Raw genomic sequence first — 20,100 nt, forward strand, 5'->3', positions numbered from 1 at the left:
TTCGGCTCCTTCACTGTTTTATTTCCGCTGACGGCGGAGTTTCTCCGTGCCTCTTTCCTGTTTCCGGCGGACGACAGTCACGTGACCTTCATCTTGACACGTGTGAACATGCAGCGAAAGGTGGCTGTACGCGTTGGGGAAGACGTGTCTATCTCTTTCACGTCTAATGTTTTAGGGTTTATGGCCCATAAGTTTAACTTTAGTTTGGTACGTGTTTTTTGGGTTTGTTTGTATGTTTGTTAGGCTTCGTTTGTCTGGGTTTTGCCCCATTTAATAAAATTCAGTTGGCAAAAAAAAAAAAAAAAAACACAGCTTATGTTGACGACATCATAATAAGTTAATAACATATGATCGCGCAACTATTAAATATTTTGAATATAAAATTTCAAAATCTTGTTAGGTGTCCAATGAATTGGAAAAACGATAAGAGAACTGGGCAGGCGGAAACATCAAAAGCGTTAAACGATAAATCGTATATGACTCCACATAACTCATGCATGGTAACACAACTTCAATGACAAAAATACAATTTAAACCCATGACATATAATTTTTTTTTTTTTTTTTTTCATGACATATTTTTTTTCATGACATATAATTGGTCTTGCGATACAAACTATGCATCTCTTTTGTATACATTTAATACATTATCATCAACGGTTCGTATCAGCCCAATCTTTCCATGTATTTTAGCGGGAAATTTGAACTCCTATCAAAAGAACCATGCACTCAAGCACGTGTCCAAACACTTAAGACACGTATCAATTGTGAACTTTTGAGTTCTCTCTCCCTCTCATCACCTCCCCTTCCTTATATGATTGAATACGCTTCACATTGAATAGCACACAAAGTATTAAAAAACACATGATAGAGATGATTAGGTTTACAGTATTATCATTCTTTGTTGTTTTCGTTCTCTTATTCGCTTGCAATGAGTCTTCGGCTAAGACTGCTAAGTATGATAAGTCAGATGAGTCGGACGAAAACGACGATCTCGCCGCTGTACCGTCATGTTGTGGGTTTTCATCGCCTCTTCTGATCAAGAAAGATCAATGGAAACCAATCTTCGCGAACAAGTTCGGACAGATCTCAACCGTTCAAATCGGCGATGGATGCGGCGGGATGGGCCCTTACAAAATACATTCCATAACGCTGGAACCAAACGCGCTTATGCTCCCTCTTCTTCTTCATTCCGACATGGTCTTCTTTGTCGACTCTGGTACATATCTATAAACTGTTTCAGTGTCATGTATTCAGGGTCGGATCATTGACTTTGACACCTAAATTTTTAAGAAGTAATGTATAGTTTTTTTCTGAAAACCAAGTAATTTATATAGTTATAGACCTCCAAATTATTTTAAATTTTTTATTAACGTTTTAGTAAACGTTTAGGCTCCGCTGCATGTATTTGGTTTCACCCCTTGATTTTGCCTTGAGTATATATAGTCCACTATTGCATGACTATGGGTTGAGATGGTTTAATCTCGGTTCGTGCTCGGTGTTCCCTCTTCGGTTAGGCTTCGTTATTTGGCAAAGTATCTCATTATTTGTTTTCATGATAAATTACGGTAAACTTGGCAAAAAGATAGAACAAGATAAGCGTAGATTGTGACTAGACGTTTTTGTAACCCGTTACAAACAACATCATTTTATATGAAAACTCAAATATTTGGCAAAAGTAAAAAGGGTAAACTATTAGCCCAATTTTGTTTTGGTTTGGTTAACGTTGACTAGAGAAAGGATCAAAATCAGTTTATTTGGTTTGGTTTACGAATCAGCTTTTGCGGTTTTGTTCCTATTATGTTAAAAACTGGTTTTGTGATTGTATAGGAAGTGGGATTCTGAATTGGGTCGAGGCGCAAGCGACAAGTACTGAGATAAGACTAGGGGACGTTTACAGGCTACGGCCCGGTACAGTTTTCTACTTACAGAGCAAGCCGGTGGATATCTTCCTTGGAACCAAACTTAAGATTTACGCTATCTTTTCCAACACCCAGGAATGTTTACATGTAAGATATGACTCTTTTTCATTTTCTTACTATATGTATATTCTTCTTATTTGTGGATCGTCTTCCGTGGATGCAGGATCCTTGCTTTGGTGCGTATTCAAGTGTCACAGATCTATTGTTTGGTTTTGATGAAACAATTCTCAAATCAGCTTTTGGGGTACGTACGCATGTTATCTGTCTATGTCTAGGTTTATATACGTATTACGTATGATATTGATGTAACTTAGGGTGCAAGATTTGAATATTTGTATATCTTGCTTCTCTTTTTTTTTTTTTTTTTTTGACATCATCTTGCTTCTCAAGTTACTCTAGTAAATAAAACCAACAGAAGTACAATACTTTATGCTATTTTAGGTTATGCGGTCTGCAAGATATGAATATGTGTATATCTTGCTTCTCAAGTTACTATAGTTTAGTAAAAAAGAGTTACTATATTTGATAAAACCAACAAAATACTATAGTAGATGCTATTTTAGGTTATGCTAAGTGTGATTAATTAACTGGATTCTTTGCATTTGGTTAGGTTCCTGAGGAGATTATAGGGCTGATGAGGAACCGGACACAGCCACCGTTGATCGTGCATGATATGCTGACCACACCCGGTGAGGCCAACACCAACACATGGCCGCTCCAGACGCGATTACTCAAACTATTTTCCGGAGATGCAAGTGCAGACTCGGTGGAGAACAAGAAGAAGGAGGAGAAGGAGAAGAAAGAGAAGAAGGAGAAGAAACAGAAGACAAAGAAAGCAAAGACATTCAATGTATTCGAATCCGAACCCGACTTCCAAAGCCCTAACGGTCGTTCCATAACCATCAACAGGAAGGATCTTAAAGTATTACAAGGCTCAATGGTTGGGGTTTCCATGGTGAATCTAACCCAAGGATCAATGATGGGACCACACTGGAACCCATGGGCCTGCGAGATATCAATTGTGTTGAGAGGATCAGGAATGGTTAGGGTGCTTAGGAATTCCATTTCAAGATCATCATCTGAGTGTAAGAACATGAGGTTTAAGGTAGAGAAAGGAGATATTTTCGCGGTTCCAAGGTTACATCCAATGGCCCAAATGTCTTTCCTCAATGACTCGTTGGTGTTTGTTGGATTTACTACTTCGGCTAAGAATAATGAGCCGCAGTTCTTGGCTGGGAAGAAATCGGCTTTGTGGTCGCTTGATCGGGAGGTGTTGGCTGCGTCGTTTAATGTGAGTAGTTTTATGATTGCTGGATTGTTGGAAGCTCAGAAGGAGGCCGCTGTGTTGGGATGTCCTGCTTGTGCCGAAGAAGAGTTGGAGAAGCTTAAGGAGGAAGAAGAGAAGAAGGAGTCGCCGCCTCAGCAACCACCACAACCGTTCCAACCACAGCCACCGGGAGAAAAACCACAACAACCACCACAACCGTTCCAACCGCAGCCACCGCAAGGAGAGCCACAAAAACCACCGCAAGAACCACAAGGACCACAAAAGGCGCCGTTCCAACCGCAGCCAGGGCAAGGAGAACCACAAGAACCGCAAGCATCCATGGAGACGAAGATGAGAGATGAAGAGAGGAAGAGAGAAGAAGAAGAGGCGAAGAAGGAAGAGGAAGAGAGATGGAAACAAGAAGAGAAGTTGTGGCCGACTCAACCTCAGTGGGAAGACTGAGAAGAAGGAGAGAACGCCTAGAGAAGCTTTTGAGTCAGAGTGTTTGTGTTATATACTTATATATATGGTCAGAAGTTTGAATTTGATGTCTCTTGTTTTTTCTTTTATTTTGTGTATGCTACGTTTATGTATTGTATTGTGCCTTGTGTTTTATTAAAATGCTTGTATATGCAGAACGTGAATAATAAAAAAATTCTAAGTTCCGAGACATTTAGGGGTGTCAAAATAATCTATAACTCATAATCTGGTTTAGTTCAGCTTTGTTTTTTTATGGGCACGATCTCTTTATTTTAAGTTTATTTAATAAATAAGTTTAATGATCGAATGAATATGAGCTTGTTCATTTTTTACTTACAATAATATATAGGGTTTTCTGCAAAAAAACTCTCAATGTGGTTTTTTTTGCAAATTAATCCGCGAACTCAAAAACCCACGGGTCAACCCTCCAAGTGCCAGTCAAACCGCAATATAACCCTCGGCCGTATATATGTGTATTTGACTGTGTATAATTTTAACATTTTTCAATACTACGTCGTTGTGACACTAAATTTTTAATGAAATTTTTTTTTTAACCCCACTTTCATTGTGCATTTACGCAAGCTCCCATGTCTAAGAGAAGAAGAAGAAACAAGGTAATTTCAGAATGAATTTTTAGAAATCTATATAATTGCGTTTGTTAAATAAACAAATATATTTGTTGGCCGAGATGGTTATATAGCATGCACATGGTGTTTAAGGTTCAAGTTTCAAACCCCGAGTTCAACAATTTTTTTTCATTAAAAAATTAGCGCCAAAACGACCTAGTATTGAAAAATGTTAAAATTATACACAGTCAAATACACATATATACGACCGAGGGTTATATTACGGTTTGACTGGCACTTGGAGGGTTGACCCGTAGGTTTTTGAGTTCGCGGATTAATTTGAAAAACAAAACCACATTGAGGTTTTTTTTGCAGAAAACCCTAATATATACTATATTTTATATATTATATTTGGATAATTTCTATTTTTTATGTAAAAAGAGATAATTTCTATATTTAATATATTTATCTTTTAAAATTAAAATGTCAAACCAAATCTTCTTAAAAATAATATCTATATTAATTATATTTATCTTCTAAAATTAAAATGTAAAACATACATATAAGACATTGAAGATATATTGGCTCAAGACTCTCAGAAGAATAGGAATTTGGATCATTAGTTTTGCTTTAATTTAATTTATATTAGGTGTCGTTTTTTTTTGTCATGTGTTGGTTTTTATTTAGTATTTAATATTTATGTTTTGGATTTTTTAATATTTAAATTTTGAACAATATTATAGAAGTTATTTTATTACTATTTTATTTTATAATTATTATTTTTATTTAGATCACGAGTTAGCTCATTTAAATCATGATCTAGATGATCTGAGTTCGAGTTTACATATTGAAGCTCATATAATAAATAAACTGAGCTGAGCTAGCTCATGAAAGAGCCGAGCTCACTATAAGCTGAGCTGAGTTGAGCGAGCTAGCTCATTTTGAAACCCTAGACATTATAGTGGTGATAGGAGCTAACTTTAGTTTTAAGTTTTACCTATAGCTTTTAAAATCATCCATCATATTTTATATTTGATTTTTAAAGGTACAACAAAAAAATATGGTTGTGAAACCTTTATTTTTTAAAACCCCTATTTTTTAAGTTGTAGGAAATATTTTGCTTTAGAAATAAATTTTAAAGTTACATATTTTTCAACTAAATAAGAAATTCTTACATATTAATTTTTCCGGTAAATTTTCTATAGTTACAACCCAACCATCAATCCATAGTAAAGAGCGACCAAGTTTACTTCTAGTGAATTGATTAAATCTGTGGTAGGGGAAAAAATCTTGGACAAAACCTAATAAAACATGTGTTTTGCCTCTTTATTTTTTGTAAACAATATACATATAAAATCATAAAGGAATTATTAAGCTATTTTAAAATGTTTATCACTTACTCAAAAGTCAAAATTAGGTTTAGTCAGTGTTGAAAATCGGACAGGATCGGCCGGTAGGACCGATCGGACCGTGACTCAGCCTTCTATCCGGTTCCGAATTGTACAAAAACTGGATTTGAGTTAAACCGAAAAACCCAGTCAAAAATTGGTGAAATTTGGTAAAACCAGGATCCGATGCAATATGAAAACCCGGTTTTCTCAAATTCAAGTAAAAATATAAAAACTGCAAATTTTAAAAAGATTTCATAAAAAATCATATTACATTTTGAACATCCATCTAAATAAATTATTTTTCATTATATTTTATATTATTTTTAAAATTTTCATTTTATTTTCATATCATTTTTAGATTCTCACAATGATATAAAATTTTATAAAAATAAATTTATAGTTATACATATATATGTATATAATTTTTTAATCTAAATTTAGATTTAAAACCTAGTTGAACTAGTTGGACCGATCATGGAACAAATGCTAGTATGGACCACTTGGGTTCCAAAAAATCTGAATTATACCCATCTCTCCTTTTTTTTTTACATTTAAATTTAAATAGAAATCTAACTAAAATAACTAAAAAACCTAAAGACTTAAACATATTTACTAACCTATGCCGTTACTATCCTACCCAGAATCCGACCCGGTTTCAGACCCGAAACTCAACCCAACTTTAACCTAAATTTTTTTCTTCTTCCCTTTTTCTTCTCCATTATTAGTTCTTTCACCATAAAACAAAATCAAAAATTTTCTTTAACTATCCACTAATTTTCTCTTTCTTATCTCAAATCGATCAACCCATAGAAAGATTCAGTCAATTATATATTATCCAGAGTCAAATTTCATCTTTTACATACGAGATTCAAGATAAGGAAGAACGCAGAGTGTTAAAAGTATAAGGTAGATCATGTAATCTTATGGAATTGTGCAATAATTTTCAAAAAAATAATTCCAAAACTACAAATAAATGAAGAGAAACTTTTTGAGTACATACTAATTGAGATATTTGATTGTTTCCTCGTATGGAATACCAAATTGGTTTTATTAATTTCTAAAATGTCAAAGTTGTACTAGTTGTACCAGTAATATTCGTCTAATATATAATAAAAATATATATCAAGTGTTCATATGTCTAATTTTAGGGTTTTACCAGTATTTTCACAACATAACTTTGTAAAAATATGTTTGATATTTGTTTATCATAATAATATAGCTAATATAGTTAAGAAACCTTAAAAGTAAAAAATATATAATGTAAAATTAAGAGTATAGTGTAATAATTTAACAAAAAATATGGAAAAATCTCAAATAACATAGATGAAATTTTGTCTTCAGATGCCAATTATGATATTTTCTTGTTTATTTCATATGTAAAGCATGAATTATTAGTCGTGTTAATTATTGTAATTACATATAATACATAAATTATAACATTTATATACTAGTTATACTAGTTGTTCAATTTTTTAACATGTTTAATTATAAGAGTTATATTGGATGTATCCAGTCGAATGTGAGTGAAACAAATAAAATTGTGTGGCTGTGAGTTGATCACGTGGTTGATATTATTTTTTACCCATACTTGGTCCACGTATAATAATTTAGGCACTGGAATATTATTTTTTGGACATTTGGTCAGTATGAGATTTTTGTCCACCGATCATTGACCGAGGTTGTTTTCAAAACATTGTATTTAGTGAACTCAAACATACATGGATTGGGCCACAATGAAAACTTGGATCGGACTGGCTAGCTTGGATTCGGACCGGGCCGTATTTCCTTTTTTTTTTTGCGAAATAATTGTCGTTGCTGACGTGTCGCAATCCTTATTAAGAGTTTAAGACCAAACACGACATTGACAAAACTACCCTTTCGGTTGGTCTCGTCTTTATTTAATAACAGAACAATCGAAATTGCCCTAAAAATTTTTGTTTTCTCCGTTCGTCTCCAAATCTCGACGGCAGAAACAGAGAGGAAACTTATCTTAAACCCCCTATCTCCGGTGGGAGCGTGCGTTACTTCCCAGCAAACAGATGTCTGACTTCGAAGATCACGAGGGAAACGTGACAGCTGTTGACGGCTTCGAGGCCGATGATAACGGCGGCCGCGGCGGAGAAATCGAGGATCAAACGGACTCTAAATCTCAGGTACTTTGTGCTCTTTGATTGCGCTACAATCTCCCAGCTTCGAGATTTTTCAATTGGTTTGGTTCTTGTAGACTCAAATCTATGTTTCTTAGCCTCGATGCCTAATTGAATTCAATAAATAATCGATTTTTAGTATACGGGTTAAAATCTGCAGATTGTAAGGTTTAGGGTTTAGAGCGAATTGAAGATTAGTTTGGGGATTGATTTATGGTTTAATTTATTCAATAAAGAATCGGTTTTTGAGTTTAAAAATTACAGATGGTTTTAAATTTAGAGTTGATTTTGTAGTGTTTTTTTGTTTAGTTTGATTTATATATAAATTGTAAATGATGAGGATTCTTGTGTAGGGAGAAACACGTGACAATGACAGAGAGTCTTCGAGAAGTAAAGATAGAGAAAGAGAGAAGGGATCTGTTGATCGAAGCAGAGACAGAAGCAAGGAGAGAAGTAGAGACAGGGATCGTGAGCGTCGTAGTCGCCACAGGGATCGTAGTAGAGACCGTGGTGATAGAAGAGAGCGTGGTAGTAGAGACCGCGATGATGACCACCGCAGAGGCAGCCGTGACCGTGACTATGATAGGTGGCTACTAATCTTATCTTTTCGAATTAAATGAAATCCTTTTCGAATTCTAATTTTTGCGTGTTTTTTAAAATAAATTTTTAGGCGTAGAGATGACAGAGGAGATAGACGCCGTCATAGGTCTCGATCTCGTTCCAAGGATAGATCTAGGCGCAGATCAAGGTCTCGATCTCCATCAAAAACGTAACATATCTTTCTGGCTCTAACTACTCTTCTGTGAAATGATTGTTTTTATTCTAAGAAACTTTCTTATATCAAATCTATATTCATGCAGCAAGCGGGTCAGTGGATTCGATATGGCACCTCCAGCCTCTGCAATGTTAGCTACTGGTGCTGCTGTTACAGGTATCCTTTCTTTTGTCTCTTTAATTTAGCAACCTTCTCATTAGCAGAATGCAGCGTTCATTCACACAATGCACATAGGTTGTTCTTGTTCATTTTCTTACATGGGATACAACGTTAGAACTGAGAGCTTTTGGTTGTTTGTTGTTCTTTTGTGTTTCTTGTTTGCCTTTTTATTTGGGTGTGGGCTGGTTAGCTCCTATATACAAGGAAGAACTGCTGCAATTTTTTTATTGGTACTGCTCATCCTCAGTACCTATCATTGGTTTTGTTCACCAATGATCTCTAGTGAAAGTATTATATCACTGTAATATCGCATTTGCTTTTCCAGGGAGGGTAAGATAGGTCTTGTTATATTTACACTTCTCATGTGTTACCCTGTTTCTCATTTTGTAGGCCAAGTACCTCCCCCACCACCAACACTTCCTCCGGCTGGAATGTTTCCCAACATATTTCCCTTACAGACTGGACAGGTCTGTTATCTTTAACCCTTTTTTAAATTATGCATTGAGTTCTTCATTCTTGAACTAATTCTCTCTATGCCCTGCAGGCATTTGGGGGACTCCCTATGATGCCAATTCAGGCTATGACACAGCAGGTCAGCTTTGATTTTCATCCATATATTATATATGCTATTTTTTTTATCTGTTGCTAACCATGTCTTCTTGTTAACTCTATGTTTCTTCAGGCGACTAGGCATGCTCGCAGAGTCTACGTTGGAGGGCTTTCCCCTGTGGCTAATGAACAGGTTAGTACTATCCACTCTTTTTTTCAAATGAAATGTGTTCCAGGGTTTGATTCATATTAACATTGATTTACTTTCCTGTATTGCAGTCTGTGGCTACATTCTTTAGTCAAGTTATGGCTGCCGTTGGTGGAAACACCGCTGGTCCAGGTGATGCCGTTGTTAATGTTTACATAAACCACGAGAAGAAGTTTGCTTTTGTGGAGATGCGATCTGTTGAAGAGGCAAGTAACGCAATGTCCTTGGACGGGATCATATTTGAGGTACTATTTTAACATTCAGCCTTCCACTAAGTATTTGGTTGTGATTTTAATTTTTTTTTTTTTTTCTCATTCCTAGGGAGCTCCAGTGAAGGTGAGGAGACCTAGTGACTATAACCCATCTCTAGCTGCGTCTCTTGGCCCAAGCCAGCCCAGTCCCCATCTAAACTTAGCTGCTGTTGGTCTGACTCCAGGTGCTTCCGGCGGTCTCGAGGGTCCAGACCGTATCTTCGTCGGTGGACTTCCGTATTACTTCACCGAGGCACAAGTCAGGGAGCTGTTGGAAAGCTTTGGAGCCCTAAAGGGGTTTGACCTTGTGAAAGATCGAGAAACTGGAAACTCCAAAGGATACGCCTTCTGTGTGTACCAAGATGTCGCCGTTACAGATATTGCCTGCGTTGCTCTGAACGGTATAAAAATGGGAGACAAGACTCTCACTGTGAGACGCGCTAACCAGGGAGCAATGCAGCCAAAACCTGAACAGGAGAGTGTGTTGTTGCATGCACAGCAGCAGATTGCTTTTCAGGTAAGATTGAGTTTTGTTAGCAACCTTTGTTTCTTTATGGTTTATTAATTGCAAGGCTTGTGTGCTTTTTATCTTTTTTGCAGATGAATATGTTCCAGCCGGGTCCAGTGGCAACTACAGTTGTATGTTTGACTCAAGTTGTTACTGAGGATGAGCTTAAAGACGATGAGGAGTTTGAAGATATAATGGAAGACATGAGACAAGAAGGCGGAAAGTTTGGTAAGAGAATGTCTTTTATTTGCATTTTATCATATATCCAATTTTGGAGATATATAAAGATTAAAAAAAAGCATATTGATTTGTGTCTCTGTTTTCTGTGGTTGTATATGTCTGTTTTACAGCCTTTTGCTATAAAGAATCAGCCCCTAACATACTCAGACTGGAGACTGCATATCTTATTTTTTTCACAAATGGCTACTCTTTAAAAACTAACGTTTTTGTCTCTGTATGTCTCGTGTATTTGGAATGTTTGTTGTTTAACTCTTAAAATGCAGGTATGTTGACCAGCGTTGTGATTCCGCGTCCTAGCCCCAGCGGTGAGCCAGTGCCAGGCCTTGGCAAGGTTTGTATTCAAAACCTTACGTCTCTGTCTCTCTCTCTTGCAGAACTTGAACTCAGTGGGAATGAATGCAGGTGTTCTTGAAGTATGTTGATACTGAAGGTTCGTCGAGGGCAAGAAGCGGGATGAATGGTAGGAAGTTTGGTGGGAATGAAGTGGTTGCTGTGTTTTATCCAGAAGACAAGTTTGATCAGGGAGAGTATGGAGCCTGAAGCTCATCCTTTGTTTGTTTGCTTGCTGTCTAGTACCTTTAAGTTCTCTTCAGTTTCATCCTTTGTTTGTTTGCTTGCTTGCTGTCTAGTACCTTTAAGTTCTCTTCAGTTTTTTGCTTCTGTTAAAAGACCCTTGTGTTATTTTAAGACCAATATATGATTTTGATACTTTTGTTTGCTATAAACCTTACCAATGAAGTCCTGTTTTGTTCTCTCTCTCTCGTAGATCATAAATATCTCGATGATCCTGAAGAACGTTAAATTTCTAAAGAGTGTTTGAAGTCTCTTGTTTAATCAAGAGGTTGTGTAATGTTTTTACTCTACTAGAATCATAGAAAAATCAATTTATTATCACTTATCTGATTAATGTAGAAATTGTTATAAAAGACTAGATTCTTTCTCCGCGCTACGCGCGGATAATATATTTAAATTTGTTACATTTATCATTTTTATTTCTATTTGAACTTTTGTATATTAAATTATATATAACTAATTTTCAAATTTGATTTTTTTTTTTTATATTTTTAGTTTGAAGTAAGTATTTTTATTATATGTAACACAATTAACTAATAAAATATGAAGAATCAAGTCCGAGATTTTAGACTTATGTAAAAAATATATAATTATGTGTAGAATGGAAATTATCTTAGTTTAAAATATTGGAATCTCATCTCGAATAAATCAACGAAAAAAAGTACTCCAATAACCTACTTAAAATATAAAATCTCCATTTCAAAAAAAAACAGGCGTATTTAATAATATTTTTTAAGTGTAATAGTTGAAAACTGACAATTGAATATAGATTTAGAATATTATTTTAATATATCTAATGGTAAAATATTAATTGTAATAAACAGATTTTGAATTTTGTAATACTACATGAATTAGAAGTCTTTAAAATCTAAAATCTATTTTATTTACCTAATATATGTTTTATTTGTATATTTATTTTTAATAATTTAGTTTCTTTTTAAGTAATTTTAAAATTATCAAGAATATAATATATTTAAAATTATTTATTTAAATATATCCAAATATGATGTCTCATTTTTATGTGTGTTTGCGTTAAGCATATTTAATTTGTAGTTTGTATAGTTAATAACACCTTGTTGCGCGTCGTTCTATGGTTTTAATAAATGTGTTGTCATTTCATTTTTATTACTACTAACATGATTTTTTAGTGATCAGTAATGTATTTTTAATATTATGTATTATATTTTATCGTATAGTTTCTAACTCTTCATGCTGGCACTTTCCTTAGAATCATTTTAATTAGATAATAGGTTTAAAGATGTAAATAAAACTGTGTATGTTGTAAATTTAGACTTTTTAACTGAGCACTATCAATTATGAAAATTATATTACGATTTTATTTTACTAAATCTTTTTCTGTGTAAATTATTTTTTTGTATTTTTACAATTTTATTGCTTTATTATTCTTTAATTGCAGATAATTGATATTTCCAGTTTTTGTTTCATATACCTTTGTTTGTTTTCTTTTTCCAATTACAATGTACAGTTCGACTGTTTTCTTTTTTGGATCAAACTACTAATATCATCAGATAGAAAAGCTTAAACTCCAGAATAAAGTGAGTATTTGTGCTAGAGAAAAGCTTAAAATAGTGAGATATTATAATATTAGAAATTATGGAAACTCTTCTCTGTTGTTCTACGCTGAACATAATTAAGTTGCTGTCAATTGATTCTATATTTTATGATAACTGGAAATACATATTTATGTCTTCCTTACATCATCCTTAATTGGTTTACGGTTCGATCATTTCTAATATACTGAGAGTAACATAATATTAGATGTTGATTATCTCATTCGAGTTAGGAATGCACATAATGAGAGAAATTCAAGGTATATATATAGAGTTAGTTTATAGATTACTCCATCTGCTTCAAAATGTAATCAATTTTAATTAAAATCTGTAATATTTAAAAGTTATTTCTTTAGAAAACTGTCATTTAATATTTAAATTTAAACAATTATACAGTAATTTACATAATTTAATTGGCCACGCAATATATAATAAATATAAAGTTACATTGAAATATAAAAACAATTTATATAGTGTAACAAAAAATACTTTTAAACCATTATATTATAAAACAAAGAGAATATTCAAATTGAAATATTAGAATAGTAAGTCAACAGTAAAATTATTTTATATTAAATTTTTTTTATTTTATAAATTTTTTTAAAAATTACTATAGCTCTTCTGGATCCGCTGCTAATGGTACTGTTTCTCAAGATCCACTTGTCGAAACACCTTCGCACAACCCTTCTCCTAGAGGCCAAAACCAGAGGAATGGCTCTGCATCACAAACCCATGGTGGTTGTAGTGACAACTTTTCACCACGGCACTCGCACAGGAACCAAAATGGTAACCACCACCACCACCACCACCAAAGTCATGGTGGCAGGCGCAGCCAGGAGCAAGGGAATCAAAACTGGAATTTTTGCAGAAGCTTTAGTGGGAGAGATGGAAATGCACATTCACAAAGAGGCGCCCCAGCATTTGTGAGACATCAACCTCCAACTATGCAGTCAATTCCTCCTCAGTTTATGGCAGCTCAGCCTATTCAGCCTTTTGGCGGGCATGTGCCTTTTCCTCCTAGTGAGATACATTGAAAGATCACGTTTTGGAACTCTTTTTTTTTTTCTAATGCGTCTTTCATTTCAGAATTGGCATCTCCATATTATCCCCGTATGCCTTTCATCAGCCCTCTCTCACCTGGTCCAGTCTTTTACCAAGTCCAAGATCTTCCTCTAAACGTAAAACTACAGAAGCAAATACAATATTATTTTAGGTAGTACTTTTGTATTGAATCTCTCTTATTCGTCTCATTTCTCTTCTGGGAAGGAGTAATTTAGATGCAAATGTTTCTTTTTGTTACAGTGAAGAGAATTTGATTAGAGACACATACCTTCGTGGGCACATGGATGATCATGGTTTTGTTCCGCTGCATGTGATTGCTGGTATCAAGAAGGTAAATTACTTTCTGGATGTGCCGTCATGCATGTTGGCCTGATTCACCTTTCTCACTGAATCTTATTTATTATTCTCGAGTCTGTAGAAATTGAGGATTAGCGTGTACTTGTATTCAGTCAATAATAAACCAGATGTTTTAAAATTCAAAGATCATGTTGTAATTTTTGTTTGAGTTGAAAAATCACTAACTAAGCTCAAGACTCACAGATATATTTAGACAAACATAGAACCATAACCAGAGAAGAAGATAAACACTTGAACCAATTATTCAAACACTATCTCCAATTACTATATTCAATAAATAAAAAAAAGAAAAGGATTTTAGAATTAGTTGACTAACCTCCGTAAGCTTGGTGATTAGCTGCACCTTCTCCCTGTTCTTTTCGTTGAATGCTTCAAGAGCTTCTTTGTACTCTCGTTCCTACACACCAGATTAGCATCTTAATAATGATCCTCAACCAGACATATAATGGATTTGGTTATGTGCAATGGCCATACCTTTTTCTGAACAGTATGACCCAAAGGCTTTAACTCTTTGTTGACAGAATCAATCTTCTTCCTGGCCAAAGCAACTTCTTTCCTCATGGGTTCAGCTAAACCTTCAAGTTCCTAAATATACAATTCAAACCATTAAGCTTCTTAATCATGGTAGTTTTCATAAAAAGGAAAGAACTTTGATCCACAAATCTCATTTTTACCAAATGGATTTTACAATTAGTGATACAAAAGTGGAAACACTCACAAAAGTCCCAATCTTTACTTATAATTTAAAAGAAAAAACAAAAAAAGAAGCTATTTTTTGTTCAATGTTTCTTGAAAATTTCAATACTTGGGGTCCTACAAATCTCCCCCTAAACATGAATCACAACCACATAGCTTCACTGCATTAAACCCCCATATGTCCAATTTTTATATCTTAATTTGTTTTTTTCTATGTAAGAAACAAAATTAAAGCACAATTCTCAAAAAAAAAAAAAAGATGAGGAAGTAAAGATGCTATACCTCACGGATCAAAGCGAGGCGCTTAGTCTCCTCTTCGACACGACCAAGCTGAGCTTGAACCCTTTCCCTAATCTCCATCTTATTCTTCTCGATCTCCTCTTCTTTCGCCCTGATAGCAGACAAAGCCGTCCTCGACATCTCCTCGTCTTCATTCGACATTTGTCTGCTGAAACTCATGCTTCCCGACAGCTGAGCTCCTAGCTGTCGGCTGTGCTTCGCCGGAGGAGCCACCGTCGGCTGTGACGTCTCTATTGCTTTCCCTCCTTCATCTTCACTCGAAACCCCTTTAGCTCTCTCTCTCTCTCTCTCTCTCTCTCTCTCTCTCTCTCTCTCTCTCTCTCTCTCTCTCTCTCTCTCTCTCTCTCTCTCTCTCTCTCTCTGTGGCAGAGAAAAATAAGATATTGAGAGCTTTTCTTTTTAGAACCCAGAGACAGTGCTGTGATATGAACGAAATTGGGATAATATTGATACTAAAACCCTAAATTAGATCGAATCGCATATCCAATTTAGTTATGAAAACAATTAAGAAGTAAGAGAGAGGGAAAAAAGAGGAAGCACCTTCAATTTTCCAGGGAAGAAGAAGAATCCAATATATTTTAAGGAAGCCAACTGACATGGAAGCAATCAAACAAAGCAAGAGATTAGAATACTATGATTGATTTTCGCAGATAAGGAGAGAGGTGGAGACGATAATGAAGCAAGTCGAACGTTTATGTTATTAGAGGTTCAATTTATGGCTTAGATACAGTAGGGAAGAAACGTAGAAAACTGGGGAAGGTGAGAAAGAGAAAAAGACGATGTTTATGAGTTTTGCTAGGTTTATTTTGGATTGGGCTTTTGTGTCAAATTTTATATTTTACGGATCAAAGAAACAAAACAGCCCATCCTTCGCGTGACGTGGAAAAAAAAAGACATCCTATTGGTTGATTATTATTAAGGACGTGGAAGCATGTGGGAAGCCCTTATTCCCCTTTTAGTATTGTATTGATATGCTGTGTAAGCTTATTATTACTAGTGATGTCAAGTTGGGCAGTCCACACCACAGTTGGACCATTTAATACGTATACCCAAAAACATCCACACACATTTAATATCCATACCCAAAAACACCCACACCCAAGTTAGCTCATACCCATTGGAAATAACCCAAGACCATCCATTATTATTCTTTTTTAACAATTAGCTCAATTTTGTTCATAATCAATTATTGTAAATTCAATTTACAAACTTATATACTTATAGAAAATAAAAATTATAGAAAATTTGTATAAACTCAATCTAAACTCAATTTTAATGTCATTGAAAATTTCTGAATACAAATGTGATGTAAATTAAATTCAATAGACTTCAGTTTTTCATAACTCTCTGTTTTATGTAAAAAAAAAGTTATAACTCTGATATCATGATTCACTTTGCTCCAGCTTCCAGCTTCTTTACTTGTCTTCAGCCTGCAAGAAGGAAAAAGATAGCAACTTGGAGTTATTCAATGATTCTCATAACTTGTATGTAAGGGCAGAGACATCAACACAAGCATTAACATTTCAAGCAAAATAATTGTGTTGTATGGAGACTTACGTAGGGATGCTGACGTTGAAATGCACATATTGATCCCCAAATATTGTTGACTTTCTTGCTCTAATACCTGTTCGTAAAAGGATGTGATTTGATAAGTAAACACACAAGAATATACTCAACGTCAACGCTTGTTTTTTTTTCCTGTCTTGCACTCACTAAATTGACTTGTCACAAGCAAAAGAATAAAAGCTCAGTGTGAACAAAGATAACAAGATCAGTGTGAGTTAGTCAAGTTCCTTTCTATATTAACTCAATACTAAACCCACAAACTAAACCCACAAACTCAAATGAGTTACTTGCAAGACTGATCAATAGCTAGAACATTTCAATATCTTATCCAAAAGTACAAGATCAGTACCTCAATTCAAGTCTATAGATTCTCCACTCTCTTCTTCTTTCTCCTTCTCTTTCTCCTCTTCTTCTTTCTCCTCTTCTATCTTTTCAACAGACTCATCACCTACCAAAAAAATAATCCCATGAAGATTCTGAAGCAATTTATTATATGAATAAATTATAACCAACACTTACCAATTTCAGGAAATCCTTTTAACCAGTTCCTTGTGCACACTAAAGCTTGAACATTAGTAGGTAGTAGACAGCTCAGAGATTAATGCAGTCTTTAAGAGCAAGACACAACTCAGAGAAATAATTTTTTTCCATAATTTTTTTAAAAAAATTTGAGGGTTTTATGCCAATGTTTCACTTTGATTATGCTCAGGACCATCTCTGATCTGATAGTAAGTTTTTTGGAATTAGAAAACATAATCACTTAAAATGAATAACAAATAGTGGCCTATATATGGTAATCAAAACGACTGGTTACAAGGTGACTTCCCACACCTATACATAGTATTACATACTTTATAGATTTGGAATACAAAGTCTGAAGTGGAGCAAGCAATGGTCCTCATTTTTATCAAAATGTTACCCGCACAGGCTTTTGAAATTTTTAACAAAATTTTTATCAAAATTCTCAAATTATTTCCCATTCCACCTCCTGATTCATTTCCCAAAATATCTCACACACAAGCAAATACATATTAAATCTACCAGAGAACATGACAAAGATCACCAAAGCTTGATTCTTCTCTGAGTTTTGTTCCTAAAGCTAGTAGATACCTGTCAATGATTAAGGCTCTGAAGGGTTTTTCTGCAGTTTCAGGAGGTGGAGGTATCCTTTGCCGAGCAGAGTATTGCTTTGCTACAGTCTAACTCACTAACCTACACAAACAACCAGCAAAGAATCACAAAGCAAAGTTAAAAGGCCATAACCAAATTATTATCTGAATGACTGCAAGTAACAGGTAAAGAATAACTGTCAAGTTACACACATAACAAGAGAGCTGTATAAATAAGTACACAATTCAAAGAATATTCCCCAAATACATACACTTTAGAGTGTAATGAAGACCTCTTGTACTCCAGAAACTCTGAGTATATCCATGCTATGAAGACAGGGAAGACTCCGAGCAGAAACGAAACCTGCATTTAAAGAGAAATACAATACACGTCAACCCAAAACCAAATCTCAAGTGTGCATCGTTTCTGAACCCAAAACAAAACAATATTCTAAATGATTCATCATCATCATCAGAACTAGAGTAAACAATGGAAACAATGGAAACGAGATTATCATCCACAAAACCCACAACACCCACAACACAGAAAGTAGAGAAATCGCGAGATCAGAGCTAAAATCGAATCATACCTGAAATTGTAGAGAAATGAAGAAGGGAATCGATGGGAGGGAAGAGAGAATCGTATGGATTGATGAACACAAGAACAGTAGACGAAGAGAAATTTGGGAGGGGAAAATCGTTGGTTGCAGAAAGAATCGCGAGAGAGAAGAAAAGAATCGGGAAAAAATATTTCTGATTGATTTTTTCCCAAATTCTCTAAACCCTAGAAATTAAATTTTTGGGTCAGCCCAACACCCATTTGGTTTGGACCAGTTAACCCATGGGCAAAGTGGGTTTTTAACCCAATTGGACCATTAATTATTTGGGTATGACCATCACCCACCCATGTTTGTTTGGAATGGGTTAGCCCATGGGTGGCCCAACCAATTGACACCCCTAATTATTACCCATGACCAGAGGTCTATATTTATACAAGTATTAGACCGTTTTATTTATACCGTCGTAAGAGAAAAAAAAATCTTATTCTTAATAGGAATAAGAAATAGTACTTATCCTAAATACATATGGAAAAGGATAAACATCAAGTATAGATAAATATAAACTCTCATTCGCCAAAGTCATTAACGAATAGGCCGGATGGATAGCTGATGGGCCGGACGGTTTGGACCTGATATGGGTCGATCACCACTTGGTTTATAACACTCCCCCTTGATCGACACATCCGGTTCAGGGCTTGTAACATGCTTAATGTTGTCTCATTAAAACCTTTCTAGGAAAACCCAGTGGGACAAAACCATGGATAAGGAAAAAGAGTACAACACATGAATTCCCCCTGACTTGTACCCCCATGTATGTTCTTCACGTTGGCGCATGAACAATTTGATAGTTTAGCTTCATGGGCGCCAAGTCTTGAACTGGTCCTTTAATTGGCACGTCCCAAACTGATAGATAAATTTCATGGACGTGTGGTTGGTGTAGACATGGTGAAGAAGTCAGCTGACATATCATATGACTGAACTTGTAGTCCTTTGAGCTTCTTGAACGTTGATGTAGGAATAGCTCTTGCCGAATTGTAACTTCGAGTTATCTTGTAACTCTCATATCTTCTGGAATTTCATTAAGACATGGTCAAGACGTGCATCTTTGCAGCTGACCACTCTATGTCCTGGTCGGACGGATGGCACTCGACCAGTACTCGGATGGACCTCTAATCTGCGATCAAACTTTACTCGCAAGTCCTCTCATGTCCCACGGATCCTCTAGTCACATGGCTTTGCCATACCGTGGACACTTTAATATATATTGAGTCATCGACCCAAACACATACGAATCACTTGGCTTCTCACGGACATGCCTTCGTCCATTCGGACATACATCACCCGTATGTGCTAATGGCTTATCCATTATAGCCGATCTTTCTTCATTGGTCGATCCATGTTGAGTTATAGACCTTGTCTATACTCGTCCATACCCCATGAGTGTCTAAGGTCATATCATTAATAATCATTGCTGCAATGAGTTTTATAATCTCATCAAACTATGGATCTGCAGTCAAATACACTCAAGGACCTTTATACATGGTTATCGATCTTTCTTGCCTTCAGCAATGCCATATCCATTTGACCTCGACCAGACATACTTCTGGTCACTCTCTTGGACCATTATGGTTTCCTTTTATCCACTGATATAAACATAATGGCTTGTGCTTACATTGCAGTCCCATACTATAATCTTATTACTTGAAAAACATCGCAGTCCACACTTTCTTTGATGGCATCTCATGACCTACTTGCAGTGCTGATTTATTATAAACACAAGGGATTTCTTTTATAAGAATATATGGACTGATTTGGATTGTTCTTTATCGAACTCCTTCACTAAG

General features: G+C 35.2%; 3 protein-coding genes and 1 long non-coding RNA gene across 8 annotated transcripts; 2 read left to right on the plus strand and 2 right to left on the minus strand.

Annotated features, from left to right (window-relative positions):
* Positions 1-848: 848 nt before the first annotated feature.
* Positions 849-3,860, plus strand: LOC125584453 (vicilin-like seed storage protein At4g36700). The gene is made up of 4 exons (XM_048752932.1): positions 849-1,218; positions 1,830-2,008; positions 2,085-2,165; positions 2,532-3,860. The coding sequence occupies exons 1-4, from the start codon at positions 864-866 to the stop codon at positions 3,648-3,650; spliced, it is 1,734 nt and encodes a 577-aa protein (XP_048608889.1). The 5' UTR covers positions 849-863; the 3' UTR covers positions 3,651-3,860.
* A 3,643-nt stretch (positions 3,861-7,503) lies between these two features.
* Positions 7,504-11,172, plus strand: LOC106389813 (splicing factor U2af large subunit A). 3 transcript variants are annotated; one of them, XM_048752933.1, is made up of 13 exons: positions 7,504-7,778; positions 8,126-8,358; positions 8,443-8,541; positions 8,633-8,703; positions 9,097-9,173; positions 9,251-9,298; positions 9,389-9,448; positions 9,535-9,708; positions 9,785-10,231; positions 10,315-10,450; positions 10,726-10,793; positions 10,865-11,010; positions 11,063-11,172. In XM_048752933.1, exons 1-12 carry the CDS (start codon positions 7,665-7,667, stop codon positions 11,000-11,002), a joined length of 1,665 nt encoding a protein of 554 aa, XP_048608890.1. In that variant the 5' UTR covers positions 7,504-7,664; the 3' UTR covers positions 11,003-11,010; positions 11,063-11,172. The 3 variants fall into 3 exon arrangements, with proteins under 3 accessions (XP_048608890.1, XP_013685613.1, XP_048608891.1); XM_013830159.3 differs by having other exon boundaries at positions 10,865-11,172; XM_048752934.1 differs by lacking the exons at positions 10,865-11,010; positions 11,063-11,172 and having other exon boundaries at positions 10,573-10,799.
* Positions 11,173-12,185: 1,013 nt separating this feature from the next.
* LOC125584454 lies at positions 12,186-15,982 on the minus strand. Of its 3 annotated transcripts, XR_007321381.1 has the most exons (5): positions 15,004-15,982; positions 14,500-14,610; positions 14,342-14,422; positions 13,937-14,080; positions 12,186-13,790 (listed from the first exon to the last, which is right to left on the minus strand). XR_007321381.1 is itself a non-coding variant. In XM_048752937.1 (4 exons), exons 1-4 carry the CDS (start codon positions 15,178-15,180, stop codon positions 14,069-14,071), a joined length of 381 nt encoding a protein of 126 aa, XP_048608894.1. In that variant the 5' UTR covers positions 15,181-15,982; the 3' UTR covers positions 13,109-14,068. The 3 variants fall into 3 exon arrangements, 2 of the variants coding, with proteins under 2 accessions (XP_048608894.1, XP_048608893.1); XM_048752937.1 differs by having other exon boundaries at positions 13,109-14,080; XM_048752936.1 differs by having other exon boundaries at positions 13,109-14,422.
* Positions 15,983-16,282: 300 nt separating this feature from the next.
* On the minus strand, positions 16,283-17,128 carry LOC125583989. Its single transcript, XR_007321003.1, has 3 exons — positions 16,937-17,128; positions 16,579-16,645; positions 16,283-16,451 (listed from the first exon to the last, which is right to left on the minus strand). It is a non-coding gene; the product is annotated as an uncharacterized LOC125583989 (long non-coding RNA).
* Between the last annotated feature and the right edge of the window lie 2,972 nt (positions 17,129-20,100).

Source organism: Brassica napus, chromosome C3 (assembly GCF_020379485.1).
Source record: "Brassica napus cultivar Da-Ae chromosome C3, Da-Ae, whole genome shotgun sequence".
NCBI classification, from domain to species: Eukaryota; Viridiplantae; Streptophyta; class Magnoliopsida; order Brassicales; family Brassicaceae; genus Brassica; species Brassica napus.

Excerpts from the sequence above, each read along its gene's own strand:
- LOC125584454 (XM_048752936.1), bottom strand. The coding sequence starts at position 15,180 with ATGAGTTTCAGCAGACAAATGTCGAATGAAGACGAGGAGATGTCGAGG. Across the intron at positions 14,611-15,003 it reads GCCTCGCTTTGATCCGTGAG|GAACTTGAAGGTTTAGCTGA; the intron begins GTATAGCATCTT and ends TTGTATATTTAG. Across the intron at positions 14,423-14,499 it reads GTCATACTGTTCAGAAAAAG|GAACGAGAGTACAAAGAAGC; the intron begins GTATGGCCATTG and ends TCTGGTGTGTAG.
- LOC106389813 (XM_013830159.3), top strand. The coding sequence starts at position 7,665 with ATGTCTGACTTCGAAGATCACGAGGGAAACGTGACAGCTGTTGACGGC. Across the intron at positions 8,704-9,096 it reads TACTGGTGCTGCTGTTACAG|GCCAAGTACCTCCCCCACCA; the intron begins GTATCCTTTCTT and ends CTCATTTTGTAG. Across the intron at positions 10,232-10,314 it reads AGCAGCAGATTGCTTTTCAG|ATGAATATGTTCCAGCCGGG; the intron begins GTAAGATTGAGT and ends TCTTTTTTGCAG.
- LOC125584453 (XM_048752932.1), top strand. The coding sequence starts at position 864 with ATGATAGAGATGATTAGGTTTACAGTATTATCATTCTTTGTTGTTTTC. Across the intron at positions 1,219-1,829 it reads GGTCTTCTTTGTCGACTCTG|GAAGTGGGATTCTGAATTGG; the intron begins GTACATATCTAT and ends GTGATTGTATAG. Across the intron at positions 2,009-2,084 it reads ACACCCAGGAATGTTTACAT|GATCCTTGCTTTGGTGCGTA; the intron begins GTAAGATATGAC and ends CCGTGGATGCAG.